Genomic DNA, 19145 nt, shown 5'->3' on the forward strand with positions numbered 1-19145 from the left:
TAAATACTTAGAATGGCACCAAAGTCACATAGATAGGAAAGGAGGCTCAAAACTTAACCATTTGAAGCCGAACAATTTACAACTGTGTATCGTGGCAGAAGAAAACAAATTTCCGTGTCCTTCAGCACACGCATCCACGGCTGCAATCTTCATATCTTTAAATTTGTGATACCATTTCTATATTTTCTATTAAAGAGAGACAGAAAGAGGGCCATCAACTCATTGCTGTGTAGATCACCAGAGTGTTAAACTGATTTATGGTCCAGGTAGTTTCAAGCTTTCCCTTCCTGGAATTTTGGGTGCCTTGTGTCACTAGGCGCTGTGTGGTATTTTGCAGCCTGATCACTATTTCGCAGCTCGCCTGCTCTCCCTGATTCCATCCTTCCTTCTTCCACGCGAGGTCTGCTACTGACCCTGGGCTCCTAAAAGTCCGCGCTGCCCACCCCAAGGCTGGTCTTTTAATCTTAGATATGGCCTTACACTAGCCTGCACCCCTTGGCTTCTCTGTTTCTGCAACTGCATTCCTGTGAGGAGGAACTGGACTGCAGTAGGCACCATACTCCAAGTTAGCTCACTGAAGCCCTACGCTGACTTGCCTTACACTTCCAAATACCTGGACACCAACACCCTGAACCTGTCCACTACCACCAGCCTTCCGTGACCTTTTTAGTTGGATTCCTCCTGCTGCTTGTTGGGAAACCTCAGACTCACAACCACTAACATAATTCCCCAAGCTTCATATCTGGTTCCCCCAGTGCTTAATTTGTAAATAAAAAGGTGCCGGTGCTCAAAGCCCTCCTCTTAAACACGCGGCTGCTGCACTTAAATCTGCGAACAGTGAATACTGAGGCAGCGTAATCCGATGCCATCTCAGACCTCTTCAATCCATTTAAAGCCACTCCCTGCCCCTTCAGGTCACCCCTGCAGCTTTCTGCTTTCTCTCATCGTGACTCTTTTTCGTGTTTCTCTTCCTCCGTCCTTCCCAAACGTGTCTTTTGCTCACAGCAAATGCTTGAGGCAGAAGACTAAGCCCCGGCCCTCAAAAATAAGTGCCGTTGCTCAGCACCGGAAATAACAAGCACAAATTAAGCACTGGGTTCCCCCTTGTTCTTAGCCAGCCTCATCCTTAAAGCCAATATCAACCCTGACACTGCCAGCTTGCTGCATCACGATGCACCCAGATCTCACTGGCAGTAAGTGAAGTCTGAGTAAGAAACTACACAAAACCCACACCTGAGTTCAAATCTCTCTGCTTTTCACAGAAACCAAATTTCCAAACCCAGCTCCAACAAGGGAACGATTATGCTGAGTTTTCGAAGCCATTACAGCCAAAATCAAAGCTATCGAAGACCGCCAAGGTACAGCTCTCAACTGGCAATTGCAATGCCATCCATACATTATTTACCAAAACAAGTTGTCATGAAGTGGACTAGTGAAGTTCTCTTTAGTTTTCTTCGTGATTGCCCAAGGAAAGGACGACAACTCCCAGCAACAACGGTGCCACCTTGAACTTAGTACACATGTATAAGGTGCCGGGGCTCTTTATAAAAGGTCCCAGTTAGAAGGAAAAAGCCACAAAGCACAGAAGAAAACCTACTTGGCAATATTGGTAATTCCTGATTACAGATGATAACTAATGCAGATGTAAAAAACAAGACACTAAAACCACCTTGAATCAGGTTTGAGAAAAGTGCCCAGCAAAAACTCTTGCAGAAGAAGGAATCCGAAGAAATCCTGCAGCAGAAACAGAGAACAAAGGATTCAGGTATAAAACATTGTGTCAGAAAGGAGAATGAATGTTCTGAAAAGCTGAAGAACACATCCTTTTCTGGCAAAAGCCTCATTATATATGCTCTAAGCAGGAAAAGACAACACAGGAAAATTGTTGGCAAACAAACATTTTGCTATACCATATGCTTGGTCTAATAGGACCTCTCTGAGTGGTTGTTTGCAGACCAACATACCTACGATTTTCTCATCACTGGTTTCACTTTTATTTTCGGCCGTGGTTGCTGTTCATGTGGGGGCCACTTTGCACACTTTGTTTTTATACAATGCTTTCATAAGATCAGAATGCAATTTATAAAGAGGGAAAAGTTGCATCATTTCACTGGAAACCTGCTATCTAGATTTCGTAATGCTGCTTTTGTAAGATGAGAACTGTAACGTTTGCTGTGTGTATCCAGTATTCGTACATGAAATGAGTTCTGTGTGAAATACTCTTGTTGTTTGTATGATTTAAATAGTAAGCCGTGACCTTTGAACCAGGATTCCAATTTCTGCCATGATGGATTGGGCTATTGCCCAGAAAAGAAAAGAAAAGAGAACGAGGAAGGCAAAACCATGGAGTGACAAGAGAACCACCCCATGGCAACCCAGAAATGCAAGCAGTGCTGGGCGGGGCATCACACTGGAGTGGCACCCGGAAACCGAGAAAAACAAATAGCCTCATTCTCTGGGTAGTGCTTGTTTAAAAAAGATCCCAGAGCGTTCTGCAGCTTAACACTCTACCCCTCACCCCATCCCTATGACAAGGTATATCAGGAAAAAAATCTATGAAACTTTCCATCAACTGTGGATCATGGACAGCGCAGGCCCCAGGACCATTCAGTAGGATGATAACCTTCCCAATCTATTAAATACTGGAATTTAGGAATACTGGAAGTCCTAGGCTAACTTGCTTTGCTCACCCAGTGCCACTCAGGATATGGATCAAAGTGTGGGGCATGTTGTGTGTCTACTTCCCTGGATGTGTTACATGTCTGAAACCTCCCGGGACACACAGACTTTGTGCTGTGCAGCCAGGAGCAGGGGAGCACACAACAGGAACAGAGGTAGCAGCTGTGAAAGATTCTTCCCAAAATGAAGAAAGTGCTCAGGCAAGCACAACAACATAGATGTGCACTGCAACCCCCTCTTCAGCAGATCACACCTTTTTGCTCATTGAATGCAAGAGTTTGCAAGAAAAAGAAGAGGGTTTGGCCCAATGGCCAGAGCTGCCGACTTAGGAGCTGTGGAAGAGGGTTCGAGTCACGGCGCCGGCTCACCATCCTGTGATTGTGGGCAAATCACTTAGGTGGTAATTTTGACTTTGGTTGTAAAAACCGCCTACCGCCGAGGTGGCGGCTGCCAAAACACCGCCACCGCGGCTACCATTCGTCCGCCATATAATGAGCACTGCCGGACTTCTGCCACAAGAAGGGCGGAAATTCTGCAGTGTTCATGGTGGCGAACGGTGGTAAGGTGGTGCTGCTGCCACTAGCACTGCCACACCAGCAGTACGCCACCAGTAGTATCATGACTGGTGATATGGCCTGGCGGTGTTCTGCTGGCGGGCGCTGCTGGTGGTAGCAGTGCCCCTTCCCATTCCCTGCCAGAAGAACTCCTTGACAAAGGTAAGTCAGGCTTCCGACAGGGGAGGAGGGTGGGAGGGTGGGGGGGATGTCTGAGTGTGTGCATGAATGTGTGAGTGAGTGTGTGAATGTGTCTGTGTGTGTTGTATTGTTTGCGTGGTTGTATGAATGTGTGAGTGAATGCATGAAAGAATGGTGAAGTGAGTGCGTGTCTGCATGTCAGTGTGATTGTGTGTAAGAATGTGTGCGAGCATGTCTGGAAGTATGCGTGTATGAATGCGTGTATGCTAGTGTGTGTATGAATGCGTGTATGCCAGTGTCAGTGATTGGGTGTATGCGTGGTGCGTGTCTGCGGGTGTGTGCGTGTATGTGGGGCGGGGGTGTGTGTGTTTGGATCAGAGGGGGTGGGGTGGTGTTTGGATCGGAGAGGGGTGTGTGTGGATCGGAGGGGGTGGGGTTTTTGTGTTTGGCTTGGGGTGGGGGTGTGTGTGTATGGATCGGGGGTGATGGGGTGTATGTGAATGTCGGTGGGGGAGATTAGTGTGTGTATGGGGGTGGAGCTTTGGATGGAGGGGGTGGTGGTGTCAGGTGTGTGTGTTGTGGGGGAGCCGCCTACTGCCATAGTTTTCGTGGTGTTGCTAACGCCACGAAAACCATGGCGGTAGGCAGGTCATAATGCCACTGGCAGTACTGTGCCGGCTGCTGGGCTGGGGATTGATATCTCCGGCCTGGCGGCTCATACTGCCATGGTGGTATGAGTGGAGAAGTGGCGGGTTGGCACTGCCGGGGTCATATTGACCTCTTTATCTCCCTGTGCCTACCAAAAAATGAATATGTCCTTGTATAATGTAACTGGTGCTCAGGTAAAGCGTTGCAATACCTTCGGGTGGAGTAGACGCTATATAAACTGTAAAGAAAAAAAAACATGATGATGGGACGACTCCCCCTGGCCCAATGCCCTAGGACCATCCCAACACCCTCCACCCACGCACGCAATCTCGGCATCTTCTTAGACTCATCTCTCTCCATGGCCCAGCAAATAAACATCATAACTTCCTCCTGTTTCAACACCCTTCGCATGCTACGAAAGACCTTCAAACGGATCCCCATAGAAGCCAGAACGACCGTGACCCATGCACTCATCAGCAGCAGACTAGACTACGGAAACGCCCTCTACGCTGGTACCACAGCCAAGCTTCAGCAGAAACTCCTGCGAATACAGAACGCAGCCGCACGTCTCATCCTGAACCTCCCACGCCATGAACACATCTCCGCCCACCTCAGATCCCTTCACTGGCTACCCATTAGCAAAAGGATCATTTTCATCCACGCCCACAAATCCTTCCACAACACTCGACGAGCCTACCTCAACGAACGAGTGAACTTCCACGCACCCACTCGTCTCCTCCACTCTGCTGACCTCGCCCTCGCCACAGTCCCCCGCATCCAACGCACCACCTCTGGAGGCAGATCCTTCTCCCACCTCGCCTCCAATACCTGGAACTCCCTCCCCACCAACCTACACAAGACCCAGGACCTCCTGACTTTCAGGAAACACCTCAAGACATGGCTTTTTAAGCAGTAATCAGCATCATCCCCTTTCCTCCCCCCCACCTACACACAGCGCCTTGAGACCCTACCGGGTGAGTAGCGCGCTTAATAAATCTTTTGATTGATTGATTGCAGGAGAACCTTAATAAATATCAGTGCTCCTGGCAGAGCATACTTCAGGACGCTCTTGTGATGTGAGGGGCTGCTGCTTTCATAATGTGAGCCCGCTGCAACAGAAATCAAAGACCGCACATTAATATGCAAGTATCATTAGTTTGCTCTCAATATGTCCACACCCAATCTGTGAACGTGTACCAGTGACAAATAAATTAAACAGCTTTAAAAACTGTGTTTACTTCACGTTAAAGGTTAACGGTGGCCCTCGCAGCAGGACAGGACAGGCTCGTGGATGCATGTAGAGTCCTTATTTTTTGGGTCTTTATAAAGTGGAGCTGTGGGAAATTGCCCACTTTGCCCATGAGTTATCCAAAGTGCCCCCTTTCTTCTGAGGGTGATTTCTGGCCTTTCACTGGGCTGATGGAGACCGACAGCGTTGCCAGCGACAGGCGGTTTTACCTGAGGCCTCCTGGGAAGAGTTGCCCACCAGTATCTCCTGTTACACGGACAGCAAGACTCACTTAATGGTGTCCTTTCCTCCGTCCACGTGAGACACGGAGAGTCTGTGTCCAATTTACACCAGTGAGTGTGAAGCTTGCATGTGTATGTGTGTTTTTACTGACTCCTCACAGGCGTCCATCTTGGATTCTGTTATGTGGTGGCTGCCCAAAATAGAGGGCTGGTGTGATGGTGTTCAGGTCCTTTGATTGACCTGATTTTAGGCTGTGGAAGTTTTATGAAACTTGCCCTCTGAGCTTTCCCTGCAGCTGAACTCTGGTATCCTGTGGAGGGTTGACGTATGCCCTCTCTTGCTGCCTGAGAGTAGACCCTACAGAATTATCACTCTACTCAGGTTTCTGGTCCTTCTCATTGACGTGAGCCTCCTGTTCTGGGTCAAGGCTCTCCCATATTTACCCCATCTTCCACCTGCACTTCTGGAATAAATGTTCTGGCCACACCAGTCTGGCTCTAATATGCAAAAAGTCGAGAACAGACCTGGTCCAGCTCCAAAGCATGGTCCCTGGAACTGACACCTGTGTCTGCAAGATCTAATGGAAGGGGTTGATGTATACTCATTCATCTTAGAGAAACCAACTCTGTGAAGGGCTGTGACACGGAAGGGAGTGGCCACACCCGAGAAGGTGACACTGTGACACCCATGCACATAATTTCAGCTATGTGGCCTGAGAAGCCCCCTTAAACAATGTAATGGAGAAAAGCTGTTGGGAGAACTGAATTTTTATAATAGCTGTATGGAATAGAACAGTAATGCGGTATCAGTGTAGCCAGTACTTAATTTGTGCCGGTGTTTTCCGGTGCTCGGGATGGCACTTATTTCCTTACACTGCCACATGTTTGACGGTTCACCACATGGGGCGCTGTCAGTCTACAGCATGTGAGCAAAGTGTTTTAACAATGTATCACTGTACACCTAACCGAAGCCAACACTCAAATTTCAAAAACCACCATTGGCTGCAGACCCTCTACAATATGGCTGAACTTGGAACCCTCGGTGATCGCTCAGCGCAGTATGAACTGGGAGAATGGAGGAGGGACACAGGAATCCAGTGATTCATGTTGCTCTGGGCTGCTTCCATCACCTAACCGATGAGTCCTGCCAAATGAGGACGCAAAAGAACCGAGAACTACTTCTGTGCAGCCAGTCCTGCTGGAACCACTATCCCTATCACTGCAGCTGTTTTTCACAAGGTGTCCACGTGCTAATAAATAATGGTGTCTGCGATGTGATATAGTCCATATCTAGCCCTCTCCATGAAGCAGTCTGCACTCACAGTTCCATGGTTACCAATTTTCCAAATATGGGAGAAGGTTAAAAAATAAGGAGAAAGTAAAAACATATTCTTAAAAGGAGAACCTCCAATACCAGATTCTCCCATAAAGAACACAAATGGCTTTGGTACCAACCTAGACCTAATTATGACCAAACTTGCAGGTACGCAAGACCCTGCACAAAACACGGTAACTAATACCGACCTGATGCAGGTTAAAATGGCAGAAAATCTTAGAGATTGTGGTCCTTGCTCTGAGAGTGATAGAAACAGAATCCAGGACAAGCTGTTTGGAAACTGCTGCGAGCACCTGAGAAAACCAAACAAAGCAACAAAGAACAAGACACAGGAACTTCTGGGAATGATCTGTGATATAGAAGACAGGAATCAACAAAGAAATCTGTGCATCTTTGGTTCTCCGGAGGGAGCTGAGGAGAATGGCAATAGATGCAACAAATGTCCTGAGCGATGGATTCAGGAAACGATGGGACTGTTCTTTGATGGAGGCTTTGAGACTGGGACAGCGCAGAGGGCCCTTATACATAAACTACAAAATCCCAAAGGACGCTTCGCTCTCAGCCTTAGACTTCTGCGATTCCAGTGTCTGCTGGCACACAAAAGCCTCCTCTGGCGTGCTAGCAATACACAATGCTAGTCTGGTAGGCTACAGCCAACTCCATCTTGTGCAGCATGTTTGAAGTGGCAATCCAAGATGGATTCCAGGGACTAACCATCATACAGTTCATACACTCCAATGACACATAGCACCATCTACGTATTGCACATGTATGTATGATCTACACATACAGGATGTAGCAGGGGATGCGTACACATAAGGCTTAGGCACAACTTGAGAAGGGAAAAGGCAGTAAGCCACTTTCCCAGCAGAGACAACAGAGAAAAAACCCTGCCTCACGAGTACAATTAAAAACACACCACCACGCACGTCAGCCAACACAGGGACTGTTGTGCCGTCTAATATAGAGGCACATAGGGAAGCCCATCCAGACCACTAAGACCCGCTTTTGATTCCATTTACCCCTTTGGTAAGCAGGCCTTGGACAGCATTCATGGGGGCACGCATGCTCAGAGCCAGCCTTAGCACAGCTGGCATCCCGTGCGATAGTCTTTATAGGTGCCCACCCCATGACCTCCGTCCCCACAAATTCCCTCACTGCCACCCTCCAACAGTGCCCCCATCTCTGCACACCCCCTCTCTCACATGCATTTCATTTTATACAGTGCAACTCATAGTTCACTCACACTCAGCACTGTGATCTACATGGTACATGTTCTCAGCAGCAGGCACATCAACCCTCTGCGCTACTTCGTGATGAGCCAAGACCGCCACTAGAGAGAAATCTGATCTCTCACCAGCGGGAACGTTAATCAACAAAGTCAGCGCCGCCGCCCCACAGCCTGCCCTGTGCGCCCTGATGCGTAAAACATCTAGAACAGAACAGAGACTTGCATCAGGTTATCTCTGGGCATGGGTGCAAACTTCCAAAAACACACAGGGTGCATCTGCATCCCAACAACTTGCTAGCAGGCTCACAGTTCAGAGGAGAATATCCTTTGGCGACAAACAGGTACAGAATTGTTTACCTAATTACGGCTGGTTACGAGCTACATGTCAAACGTCTTGCAGAGAGATTGGAACTTTGTCTTTTGAAAATGATATTCTCAATTCATGCATTTTTCTTGAAGGGCAGGTTCTCAGGTGACAATGCCTGGTTTTGCTGCTGTCTCGTTGAAAAATCACAACTCTTTTCCTCTCCGGTTGCAGCTGTGAGGCTGAACACCGAGCGCCTCAGTAAGGTCTCGTGGCCTTTCCTGCAGTCGGCGCTACACGTATTCCTTGACGCCTCTTTGGCATAATCCCGTGGCTTTGTGACAGGCCGCCTGCCGGAGTGACAACGAACGACATGTTATCCGTGTCTTTCAAGTAGGACAAGGCTCCGGGCAGGGATGTCTGCCCACATTCTACCTGTTTCTTTAGCAATTAAGCCACCAAGAGTCAAGTTTGGGGTTACCGGGAGGAAGCAGCGTGGGGCAGAGGGGCGAGGGCCCCTGGGGATAGGAGTGTGTAAGGGCGGCACTGAGCGGGAGTAAGGCGCCGAGAGGAGAGGGGGGGGGGGGGGTACCTGCGGCAGAAGCCTGTGAGACTACAGGGAGAGAGGCCCGGCCGGGGGAGAGGGACAGCTAGTGAGGGGCAGAAGCAAGCTGGTGGAAAGAGGGAGAGACAGCTGTTTGAGATAGAGTGAGGAAGTGAAAGAGAGGGAGAGAGGCAGGCTGGTGGAAAGATATAGAGACAGCTGCTGGGGAGAGAGGAAGACAAAGAGAGGGAGAGGGCCACGCTGGTGGAAAGATGAGAGACAGATGCTGGAGCGAGAGGGAGAGAAAGAGGGGGAGAGGGCCACGCTGGTGGAAAGAGATTGACAGCTGCTGGAGAGAGAGAGAGAGCTGATGGAGAGCGATAGAAATAGAGCTGCTGGAGAGAGAGATAGAAAGAGGGGGAGAGACAGAGACACCAGCAGGCGGGAGTACTCAGAGTCGGGGAGGGAAGCTGCGCCGGTGGGGGGAGAGAGCTCGGAGGCGCAGGGCTGCTAACCCCCCCCCCCCCCCCCCCTCCGGCCCAGAGCTCAGCCTCCTCCACACACAGGAGAGGACGGAGGGGAACCCCTGCGCCTCCGACAGGGGGTGCCCCCGCCCTGGGATTCCACCTGAGGGGCTCCCCTCCCTGCGACCCCCGGGTGCCGTCCACCCCCTACAGCCACCTGCTCTGATATCCACCCACACCACTCACATGCCCCGGGGTACCTCGAGCACTCTCACGTGTATATACTCTGCAGTACCTCCAGGACCCCCTGCAGAATCCCGGCCTCCCCTCACTCCACCCTCTGACCTAGCGCCGGGATACCCCCACCCTCGACCGCTATACTCCGTTCTACCCACCGATCCACCTCCCCCTCCGGGATCTCGTTCCTTCACCCACCCGCATCCTCCACCCATCTCCCACATTTCATGGCCTCCCACACCACCGTCCTCTAACCCACCTCTGCTCTCAACACCACCCCGTCCGCACCTCCACCCACTGCAACCTACACATCTCACCTACCTCCACCACACACTACCCCCAGGACCTCATCCGCCCTCCAACACCCACTACAACACCCAGATATCACCTACCTCCACCCACACACTACCTCAAGGACCTAATCCACCCTCCTACACCCACCCACTACAACACCTACAGATCTCACCTAACTCCAGCCACACTACCCCAGGACCTCATCCGCCCTCCTACACCCACTACAACACCCACAGATCTCACCTAACTCCCCACACTACCCCCAGGACCTCATCCGCCCTCCTACACCCACTACAACACCCAGATATCTCACCTACCTCCACCCACACTACCTACAGGACCTCATACACCCTCATACACCGACTACAACACCTACAGATATCACCTACCTCTACCCCTTACACTACCTCAAGGACCTCATACACCCTCCTACACCCACTACATCACCCAGATATCTCACCTACCTCCACCCACACTACCCTCAGGACTTCTTCCACCCTCCTACACCGACTACAACACCCACAGATCTAACCTACCTCCACCCACACTACCCCAGGACCTCATCCGCCCTCCTACACCCACTACAACACCTACAGATATCACCTACCTCCACCCACACTACCTCAACGACCTCATCCGCACTCATACACCGACTACAACACCCACAGATCTAACCTACCTCCACACACACTACCCCCATAACCTCATACACCCTCCTACACCCACCTACTACACCCAGATATCTCACTTACCTCCACCCACACTACCTCAAGGAACTCATCCGCCCTCCTACACCCACCCACTACAACACCTACAGATATCACCTACCTCCAGCCACACTACCTCCAGGACCTCGTGTCCTCCCCCACATCCCTGCTCACTCAAAGACCTTATCCCCGACCCCACATCCACACTAGTTCTAGATCATACCCTCGCCTAGAGCTATCCTCGACACTACACCTCCCCCAATATTCACTCTAGTTCCAGGTACTCCTCCCCTCCCCTGCATCCACAGTCTACACTACTTCAGTAGTTCATTTCCTACTTCCACCCTCTACATCAAGCCCATGGTCAGTCCTCCACCCTCGCCAGCATCTCACCCCTCGCCTCCCTCCGGTATCATGTAAGGTTCCCCATCCTTACCCACAGGGTCTGAGCACGGCTGCTGCGGGTGTCCTCCGGAGTGCACGGCTCACCCCGCTCTGCTCCCGGCGAGCCCGTGATCTTGCTCCATTCGCACCTGGCCAGCGCCGGTCCCTGCGCGTCCCTCGCGGGTCGAGGGTGATTCTGCGGGAAAGTGTGGGGATCTCCCCTCCAGGGCACTGGATCGCCAGCCCAGGGGGCCGCCGCCGCGTGTGGGGCTCGGTCGCCGCCTCCTTGTTAATGGGGCGCCCCGCCCCCCGCTTCGGCAGTGAGGGCGTGTTGGGATAACGCTCTGCATTCCTAGTCTCGCATCAGCAGCAAGTGCACTTGGTAGGACCTCCACCGGGCCAAAGATGGCTTTGCGCAACGCGGCTGGGCCACCTCGGTGAGTCCTGGCACTACAACCAGGTGCCTCAAGGCGCTTTCAGTAAAAGCTGTCAACATTGCCCCGGGTCCACGCTACTCATGATGTGAACCTTGGAAGGGTGAGGGCATGAAGCTGGCACACAGGCCCTGGAGCTGCTGCCCTGCCCGGAAGGAAGTAGGCATGAGTGCCCTGCAGCCTCCGCGCGCATCCCTGCAGAAGGTGCCACAGCGCCTGGAGATGCATTGCCACCTGGGAGCTGCCTCTGCCACCAGCAGGATGGAGGCATAAGACAACAGGAGCGTGCACACAGCTCTCTGCAACAGGCACGCCGACCCTCTGAGCTGCTTCTCCCCAGGAAGGATGGCGGAGCCCCCGGGAGTCCCGCGGACCTGCCCCTGGTGATGTAGCGCCGGCTCCGCGCCACCCGAGAGGGGGTTTCTGGCCGCTCCGCCGGCGCCTGGATGGCGCAGCCATGGCTGCCCTCGCCAGCACCTTGATCCGGCAGAAGAGGGAGACCCGAGAGGCCGTGGTAACCCGCCCGCTGCCCGCGCAGCGCAAAGTGTGCCCGCGGGGCACCAAGTCCCTGTGCCAGAAGCACCTGCTCCTGCTGGTCTCCAAGGTGCGCCTGTGCGGGGGGCGCGCAGGGCGGCTGGACAAGACCCCAGGTGAGGGGGGACTGGACAAGACCCCAGGTGAGGGGGGCTGGACAAGACCCCAGGTGAGGGGGGCTGGACAAGACCCCAGGTGAGGGGGGGGGCTGGAGACCCCAGGTGAGGGGGGGCTGGATAAGACCCCAGGTGAGGGGGGCTGGACAAGACCCCAGGTGAGGGGGGGCTGGACAAGACCCCAGGTGAGGGGGGTGGGGCTGGAGACCCCAGGTGGGTGGGGGGGGGGGCTGGAGACCCCAGGTGAGGGGGGGCTGGACAAGACCCCAGGTGAGGAGGGGATGGACAAGACCCCAGGTGAGGAGGGGATGGACAAGACCCCAGGTGAGGGGGGGGCTGGACAAGACCCCAGGTGAGGGGGGGCTGGAGACCCCAGGTGATGGGGGGCTGGACAAGACCCCAGGTGAGGGAGGGCTGGAGACCCCAGGTGACGGGGGGGCTGGAGACCCCAGGTGACGGGGGGGCTGGACAAGACCCCAGGTGAGGGGGGGCTGGAGACCCCAGGTGAGGGGGGGCTGAACAAGACCCCAGGTGAGTGGGGGGGGGCTGGACAAGACCCCAGGTGAGGGGGCGCGCAGGGCGACTGGACAAGACCCCAGGTGAGGGGGGGCTGAACAAGACCCCAGGTGAGGGGGGGCTGAACAAGACCCCAGGTGAGGGGGGGCTGAACAAGACCCCAGGTGAGGGGGGGCTGAACAAGACCCCAGGTGAGGGGTGGGGCTGGAGACCCCAGGTGAGGGGTGGGGCTGGAGACCCCAGGTGAGGGGGGGCTGGACAAGACCCCAGGTGAGGGGGGGCTGGACAAGACCCCAGGTGAGGGGGGGCTGGACAAGACCCCAGGTGAGGAGGGGCTGGACAAGACCCCAGGTGAGGGGGGGGCTGGACAAGACCCCAGGTGAGGGGGGCTGGAGACCCCAGGTGAGGGGGGCTGCACAAGACTCCAGGTGAGGGGGGGCTGGAGACCCCAGGTGAGGGGGGGCTGAACAAGACCCCAGGTGAGTGGGGGGGGGCTGGACAAGACCCAAGGTGAGGGGGGGCTGGAGACCCCAGGTGAGAGGGGACTGGACAAGACCCCGGGTAGGGGGGGGCTGGACAAGGGGGGGGGGGCTGCGGCTGGAATGTGAAGGGCTCAGGGTTGGCTCTGTGGGAAGCTCCCTGATGGCAGTCACTCAGTACTGGGTGCTGTATAACAGCAATTATCATCATTTATATCATCATTATTAGTAGTAGTATGAGCATTATTAATATTATTATTGTTTATATTATCATCATTAATATTATTATTATTGCTGTTATTATCACCATCACTATTCTTATTGTTTTTATCATCATTAATAATATTATTATTGCTATTATTATAATCTTCACCATTATTAATATTACAATTATTTTTTATTATTATTATTGCTAAATAATATTACTTTTCTGCTCTCATTCATATATTCGTATTAGTACCATCATTGGTGTGTTTTTTGTTGAAAGCGTAAATAATAATAATATTAATAACAATATAATTATCATTATTATTATTACTCTTCAGTGATTCTTGAACTGTAGTCCGGAGACCCCTGGGGGTCCGAAAAGCCTTCTCAGGGGGGCAGCAGCTTCTTAGAAAAATAAATAATATCAACAGATTAATAAAGTGTATATAAATAAAGAAGTGAAATGAAAAAATCTAAAAAGTTCTGTAAATAGGAAGGAATTTAAAATTGGAGGTTAAAAGTTAAATGACTGTCCCGAGACTGATCTGTGGGAGGAGCGCAGGTGCACCAGACCGAGCGTAGCGCGGATGATGCGTGGCCTCAATTGAATTTAGGAACGCTCCAACCTTCCTACTATAATTCATATTTTAGTTTTTTGTATATTTGTTTGTGATTTAAAATATATCATAATTTGTGTATTTTGTAATGCTTGTTTCAGTATTAATTTGGTGCATTGTTTTGTCATTGATAACTTCAAAAATGCTTACTTGAGGTGCCTGCCTTCCGGTAATGGCTCAGTGGGGATCCCCAGATTCCAATAATGAATCTGTGGTTGGTTCTGGGTTCCAGTAATAATTAAGTGGGGGTCCACATAATTCAAAAGTTTAAGAACCACTGATATAAGGGATACAGTAGCCATTGCCATACATTAAAAGGACATTACAAAGCACGGCGGAGTTTCATAGCCATATTATGAAATTCCCAGGTGACTTACAATATCCTTACCATGTACTGCAGGGGGTACTTTATCCCATATAATACTTGGTCACACTACCACCTTGCTCACAAACCACTTTCATCCTTGTTGCATACCTCTTTCATATGAAAGAGCAAGCATGATTGCAGACATGAAGCATAAAAATAAAACTTCTTGTTCACAATACAAACATCAATCAGCTGTTAGATATTTGTTGCGTAATAAATAACACACTATAGGAATGGTGGGCTCATGACTCACACTGATAGAACTTAAAGTTTAGTGTCCCCCTATTCCCTAACTTATGACCCTTACCCTAAGGGTGAGCATATATTATTTTATGGGTGGAAAGCCCTCACCTACTTAATTGTGGCATGCTTCATTATCGGCCAGTCGGCTGCGTCGGGGTGAGATAATACTAACCCGGCGGTCTCAACCTTAAACCCAGAAAAGATTCTCTTCTTAGGAAGGGAGCTCAAAATAAAATATGCTGTGGTACGTAGGGAACAAGGTATTGCTGTAATACAACTGCCTCAGTGCATATCCCAAATGTCTCCTTTATTAGGCATTGCACAGGGTAGGGTTAAAATACCGATGCTCAAACCTTGCAGAGCAACCTTTGGTGGGTGTAGGACGATATTTAAGGAATCAATAAACCCACACTATAATTACTGCCAGCACGTTTCGGTCTTCAAAAAAGGAATATTTTATGCAAACAGTTACAACAAATAGTTCAATACAAGTCAGTTGTTAAAAAACTGCAGGAGCTCGGAACGCGTAGGAACGTGCAGAAAGAATCCAGCGTTTCTCTTTCTAAGGAGCGCAAAAAAAGAAACATGCTCGCTCCGCTTGTCATTGTGAGCTAATACAATAGAAAAAAATAAATAAAAGCAATATTCCGTTTGTTGCTTTAAACAGCTGCTCCATTTATGTTCCGTGACTTGACCCGCCTTTTCCCTCGGCTTCTGGCTCTGGCAGCGGGCATAGTGACATTAGAACTGGACTGTAATAACCTTATAATATTCGAGTGTTGACGTCTGTTCTTTATAGTCATTGACTGGGTGCCCCACAAGTCCCCATTATAAATAAATTAGAGACTGCAGTTTATACAGTGCTTGCAGAATCCTGTGTAATATATTAATTCACTAAAGGTTTACAGAAACAAAGACATGACAAGTCTGGGACACATAAGACACCTGCGAGTTCATAGGGACACTCAGGTGGTTCCAGTGCTTAATTTGTGCTTGTTGTTTCCGGTGCTGAGCAACGGCACTTATTTTTGAGGGACGGGGGTTATTCATCTTCCTCAAGCATTTGCTGCGAGCAAAAGACATGTGGGGAAGACAGGGGAAGAGAAAAACGAAAAAGCGTCATAAAGGGAGGAAGCAGAAAGCTGCAAGAGTGGGCTGAAGGGGCAGGGTGTGGCTGTAAATGGATTGAAAAGGCCCGAGATGGCTTCAGGATTAGCCGCCTCAGTATTCAGTGCTTGCACATATAAATGCAGGAGCCACGTGTTTAAGAGGAGGGGGTTGGGCACCGGCACCTTTTTATTTACAAATTAAGTACGGGGTGGTTCCTTCCTTCCTTCTTTCACTTCAAGATCAGACAGTTCGGGCAGGCTGTACAGTCTCAGCTTCCCACAGCAGAAACAAGAAACACATCCTCATGGGGAGAGAAAAGTGAGAAACAAAGGGAGAGCAAGAGCGAAAGAATAAAAACCAGAAGCGAGAAGATGAGAGGGAATTGAAAGAGAGTGCAAGAGAAGGGTGGTGAGGGGAAGGAAGAGAGATCTTGAGAAGAGTTACAAGAGAGAGGAAAAGAGACAGTTGGGTAAAGAACAGCTGAGGACAGAGAGGGAGAAAAAGGAGGTGAGAGGGGGGAGAGGGAGGGACCAGGCACTGGGTGTCTCATCGGAAGAGCCCTCCATATTGGGGAGTCAGCTTGGTGACCTCCTGGCAGACTCGTAATCTGGCGATCAACCTTAGGGTGTGTAAAAGAGAGGCCCCAAGGATCACGTGATCACACAAGGGCCAAGATGGCGGCCTCCTGTTAGCGGGACTGTGCGCTGACAAAGGTCACACTGAAGTTGGAGTGCGAAGGGGCTGGCATGGCATCACGGGGCCCAGCATGGCACAAGGTGGGCCTGCCCATCCCTACACCGAGGCTAAATGTCTGCTGTGAACTACACTTGGATAGGCCCCACACTGAGTCATTGTTTTGGATGTGCCTGGTAGTGAAGATAGAGCCCTGACAAAATAAACAGTGGAGTCATGGGGTACAGTTCATGCATGTCCCTTCTAGGGCGGCCAAACTTCCATTATCACGTCACATCAAACTTTGCACGCCTGGAGAGACTTTGCATGAATGGGAACACTTTGTACGTCTGGACACCGTTTACATGTGTGGAGATACGTTGCATGCCTGAACACATTTTGCACGTAGAGACACTTTACACGCATGGAGGCAGTGCATATGTGGAGACGCTTTGTATATAGAGGGGGGTTTGCACACATGGATACACTTTGTACATGGAGACACAACATGCGTGGAGACACTTTGTACATGAAAATACGGTGCACACATGGAGACGCTTTGCATACACGCCTGGAGACACTTTACATTTGTGGAGACACTCTGCACACAGAGGTACTTGGCACGCGTGGAGACTCTGTGCACGCATGGAAACAGTTTGCACATGGAGACTCTGTGCACATGGAGACTGTGCACGCATGGAAACAGTTTGCATGTGCAGAGACACGTGGCAAGAGCTGAGGCATCAGAGGAAGTTTGTTGGGGAGCAGGTGGGGCCAGGAGTCTCGGAGCGCATTTTTGGGGTCTTATTCCGCAGCCTCCTCCTCTAACACAAGCCCTTTAAAGATATTATTAAGACGAATGTTAAATTTATAGAGTGTGATTATAGTGCCGTAGTGTGTTTGAGTTCCAAGGCCGGTCCCAGCTCCCAGAGGGCGGTTTCACCTCTTGGAGACTAGTTTACAAAATGAATGAGTCTGTGGCCTGTGTCCAAGCATGCCCTCCCCGCCCTGAGTGACTGCTGTTTCCCTAAGACCCGTAGAGCCGCTGTGGTGGACGCACCTTGTTACAGTATAAAGAGATGCCCCTTACCTGCTTCCTTGAGCAGGAGAGTTACCTACTGCCCTCCCCTACTTACAGTGCCCTTCTGCCAGTCACCTGGTCCCCCGCGCCGTCCTTGTGGATGCTCCTGGCTCTGTATGTGTGAGGCCGGGCTCACGGAGGACGTGTGTCTGCTTTACGTCTGCGCGCAGGATGCATTGTGGAACTTATGTTCGTGACAAGATGGAGGGTGAGCCTGGCAGGGCTGTGATTGGTTGGGAAGCTAGGGCACATTCCCAGGCCTCTTTGAAGTCAGCCAGGCTCCCATGGACCGAGGGTGGGAGAGGGAAGCCCTGCCTGACGTGCAGGGGCCACCTCTACTTTCCTGTTTCATTGGTCCCTCAGGTTGCAGCAGGCGGTTATGTTTAGTAGTCACCCAGGGAGGGGCCCTCTTTTGACTCACTGATTCTCATCCCTTGACAGGGAACACCAGGCTCCGCCCATCTTCCTGCCAAATCTGGTCATCAAAGGAAAAGAAGCCCACTTCCTGGAAACACAAAAGTACCAAAACAAAGAGATGGGCTTTGGGGTACAGATCCCAGGACCCCGATCTCAGGCCCCTGCATAGATGCGACCCCCCTCTCTGTACACTGGTCCGAGGGCTGGGTGGGCGCGACACTCTCCATGGCAGTCCCGCGCACTGGCCCAGCTGCAAGTGTCTCTAAATGTGATGTAACTTGTCTGCAAGGAATCCCAGACTGACCAGAGCTGTGCTCAGTACCAGGGCAGGCCAAGAGCAGGAGAAGGGCTTGCTGGTGGGGACCCCAGAGTGCTAACTATCAGACTCCCCAGACTTGCATCCCTGACGTATACAGAGACTGACATTCACTGCCCCTGAGGAGGGGGACCAGGTGTCTCTCCATCATGGGAGATGCTGTATTCAAGTGCAGAGTTTCCCTCTGAAGGCCACTGTATCCTGGAACTCTCAAACAGTTATATCACTGGCAAGGAACCAGGACCACAACTTCTAGGAGGGACTGGTGTGTTAAACCACCAGGGAGTCACAGATTGGCAGGGAGTCATCTGGCAGCAATAGTATGAGGGTGTGAATGAATCCTGCTAGCAGAGGATCCCTTCAAGCAGAGATGAGTACAGAGAGGCTAGGGCCATCAGCTGAGGATGGGGCCTGGACCCTGTACCCCTGGAGCAGGAAGGGACTTCTCGATAGTGAAGAGACCGTGGCACAGGCTTCCTTCAGGAGTGGGACCTGCAGTGTTTTCCTGAACAGGGTGGGTGAGTAGATGGAGAAGCCTGTCACTGGTGGGTCTTCACTAGAACCGCAGGGGCTTCCGTGACATCCCTAGGCCTCTTTCTAGAGGTCCCAGAGGTTGTCTGCACGGATCCCGGGACTGCACGACATTAGAGGCGCTGCCTTCTTCCAGCATTACTATGCTCCTACATAACGACATCAGCACATACATACATTATTTCTGCAGCGCCCTGAAGGCAAGGCTCTACAGGGACCCTAGCAGCAATAGTGTGTGATATTTTCACTATTGAGAACTCTATAGTAGGCATTACATCTTGTGTGCAACAAGCCCCAAAAGTGTAACCGAGCGCTGCACAGAGATGATCATTCTAGAGACATCCCACAAATACTATGATTTGAAATAAAGCATTGTTGCACATGTTGCACGAGGGAGCAGGAAAGCATCACCTCTGCTAAGATATGGCAGTGATATTCTCATCCTCTGCGCTGGCACAGCTCAGGGAGCCTTGCACAACACACACATCCTTGCACCCAGGCCACAAGTCCTA

General features: G+C 51.2%; 1 protein-coding gene across 1 annotated transcript in view; it reads left to right on the top strand.

Annotated features, from left to right (window-relative positions):
- Positions 1-11339: 11339 nt before the first annotated feature.
- The window catches only part of FGF11 (fibroblast growth factor 11), a 104026-nt gene continuing 96220 nt past the window's right edge, over positions 11340-19145 (top strand). Inside the window, exon 1 of the mRNA XM_069215588.1 lies at positions 11340-12077. Within this exon, the coding sequence (XP_069071689.1) occupies positions 11885-12077 (193 nt within the window). The 5' untranslated portion in view covers positions 11340-11884. The remainder of the gene's footprint in view (positions 12078-19145) is intronic.

The sequence above is a fragment of the Pleurodeles waltl genome, chromosome 12 (genome assembly GCF_031143425.1).
Source record: "Pleurodeles waltl isolate 20211129_DDA chromosome 12, aPleWal1.hap1.20221129, whole genome shotgun sequence".
In the NCBI taxonomy this organism is placed as follows: domain Eukaryota; kingdom Metazoa; phylum Chordata; class Amphibia; order Caudata; family Salamandridae; genus Pleurodeles; species Pleurodeles waltl.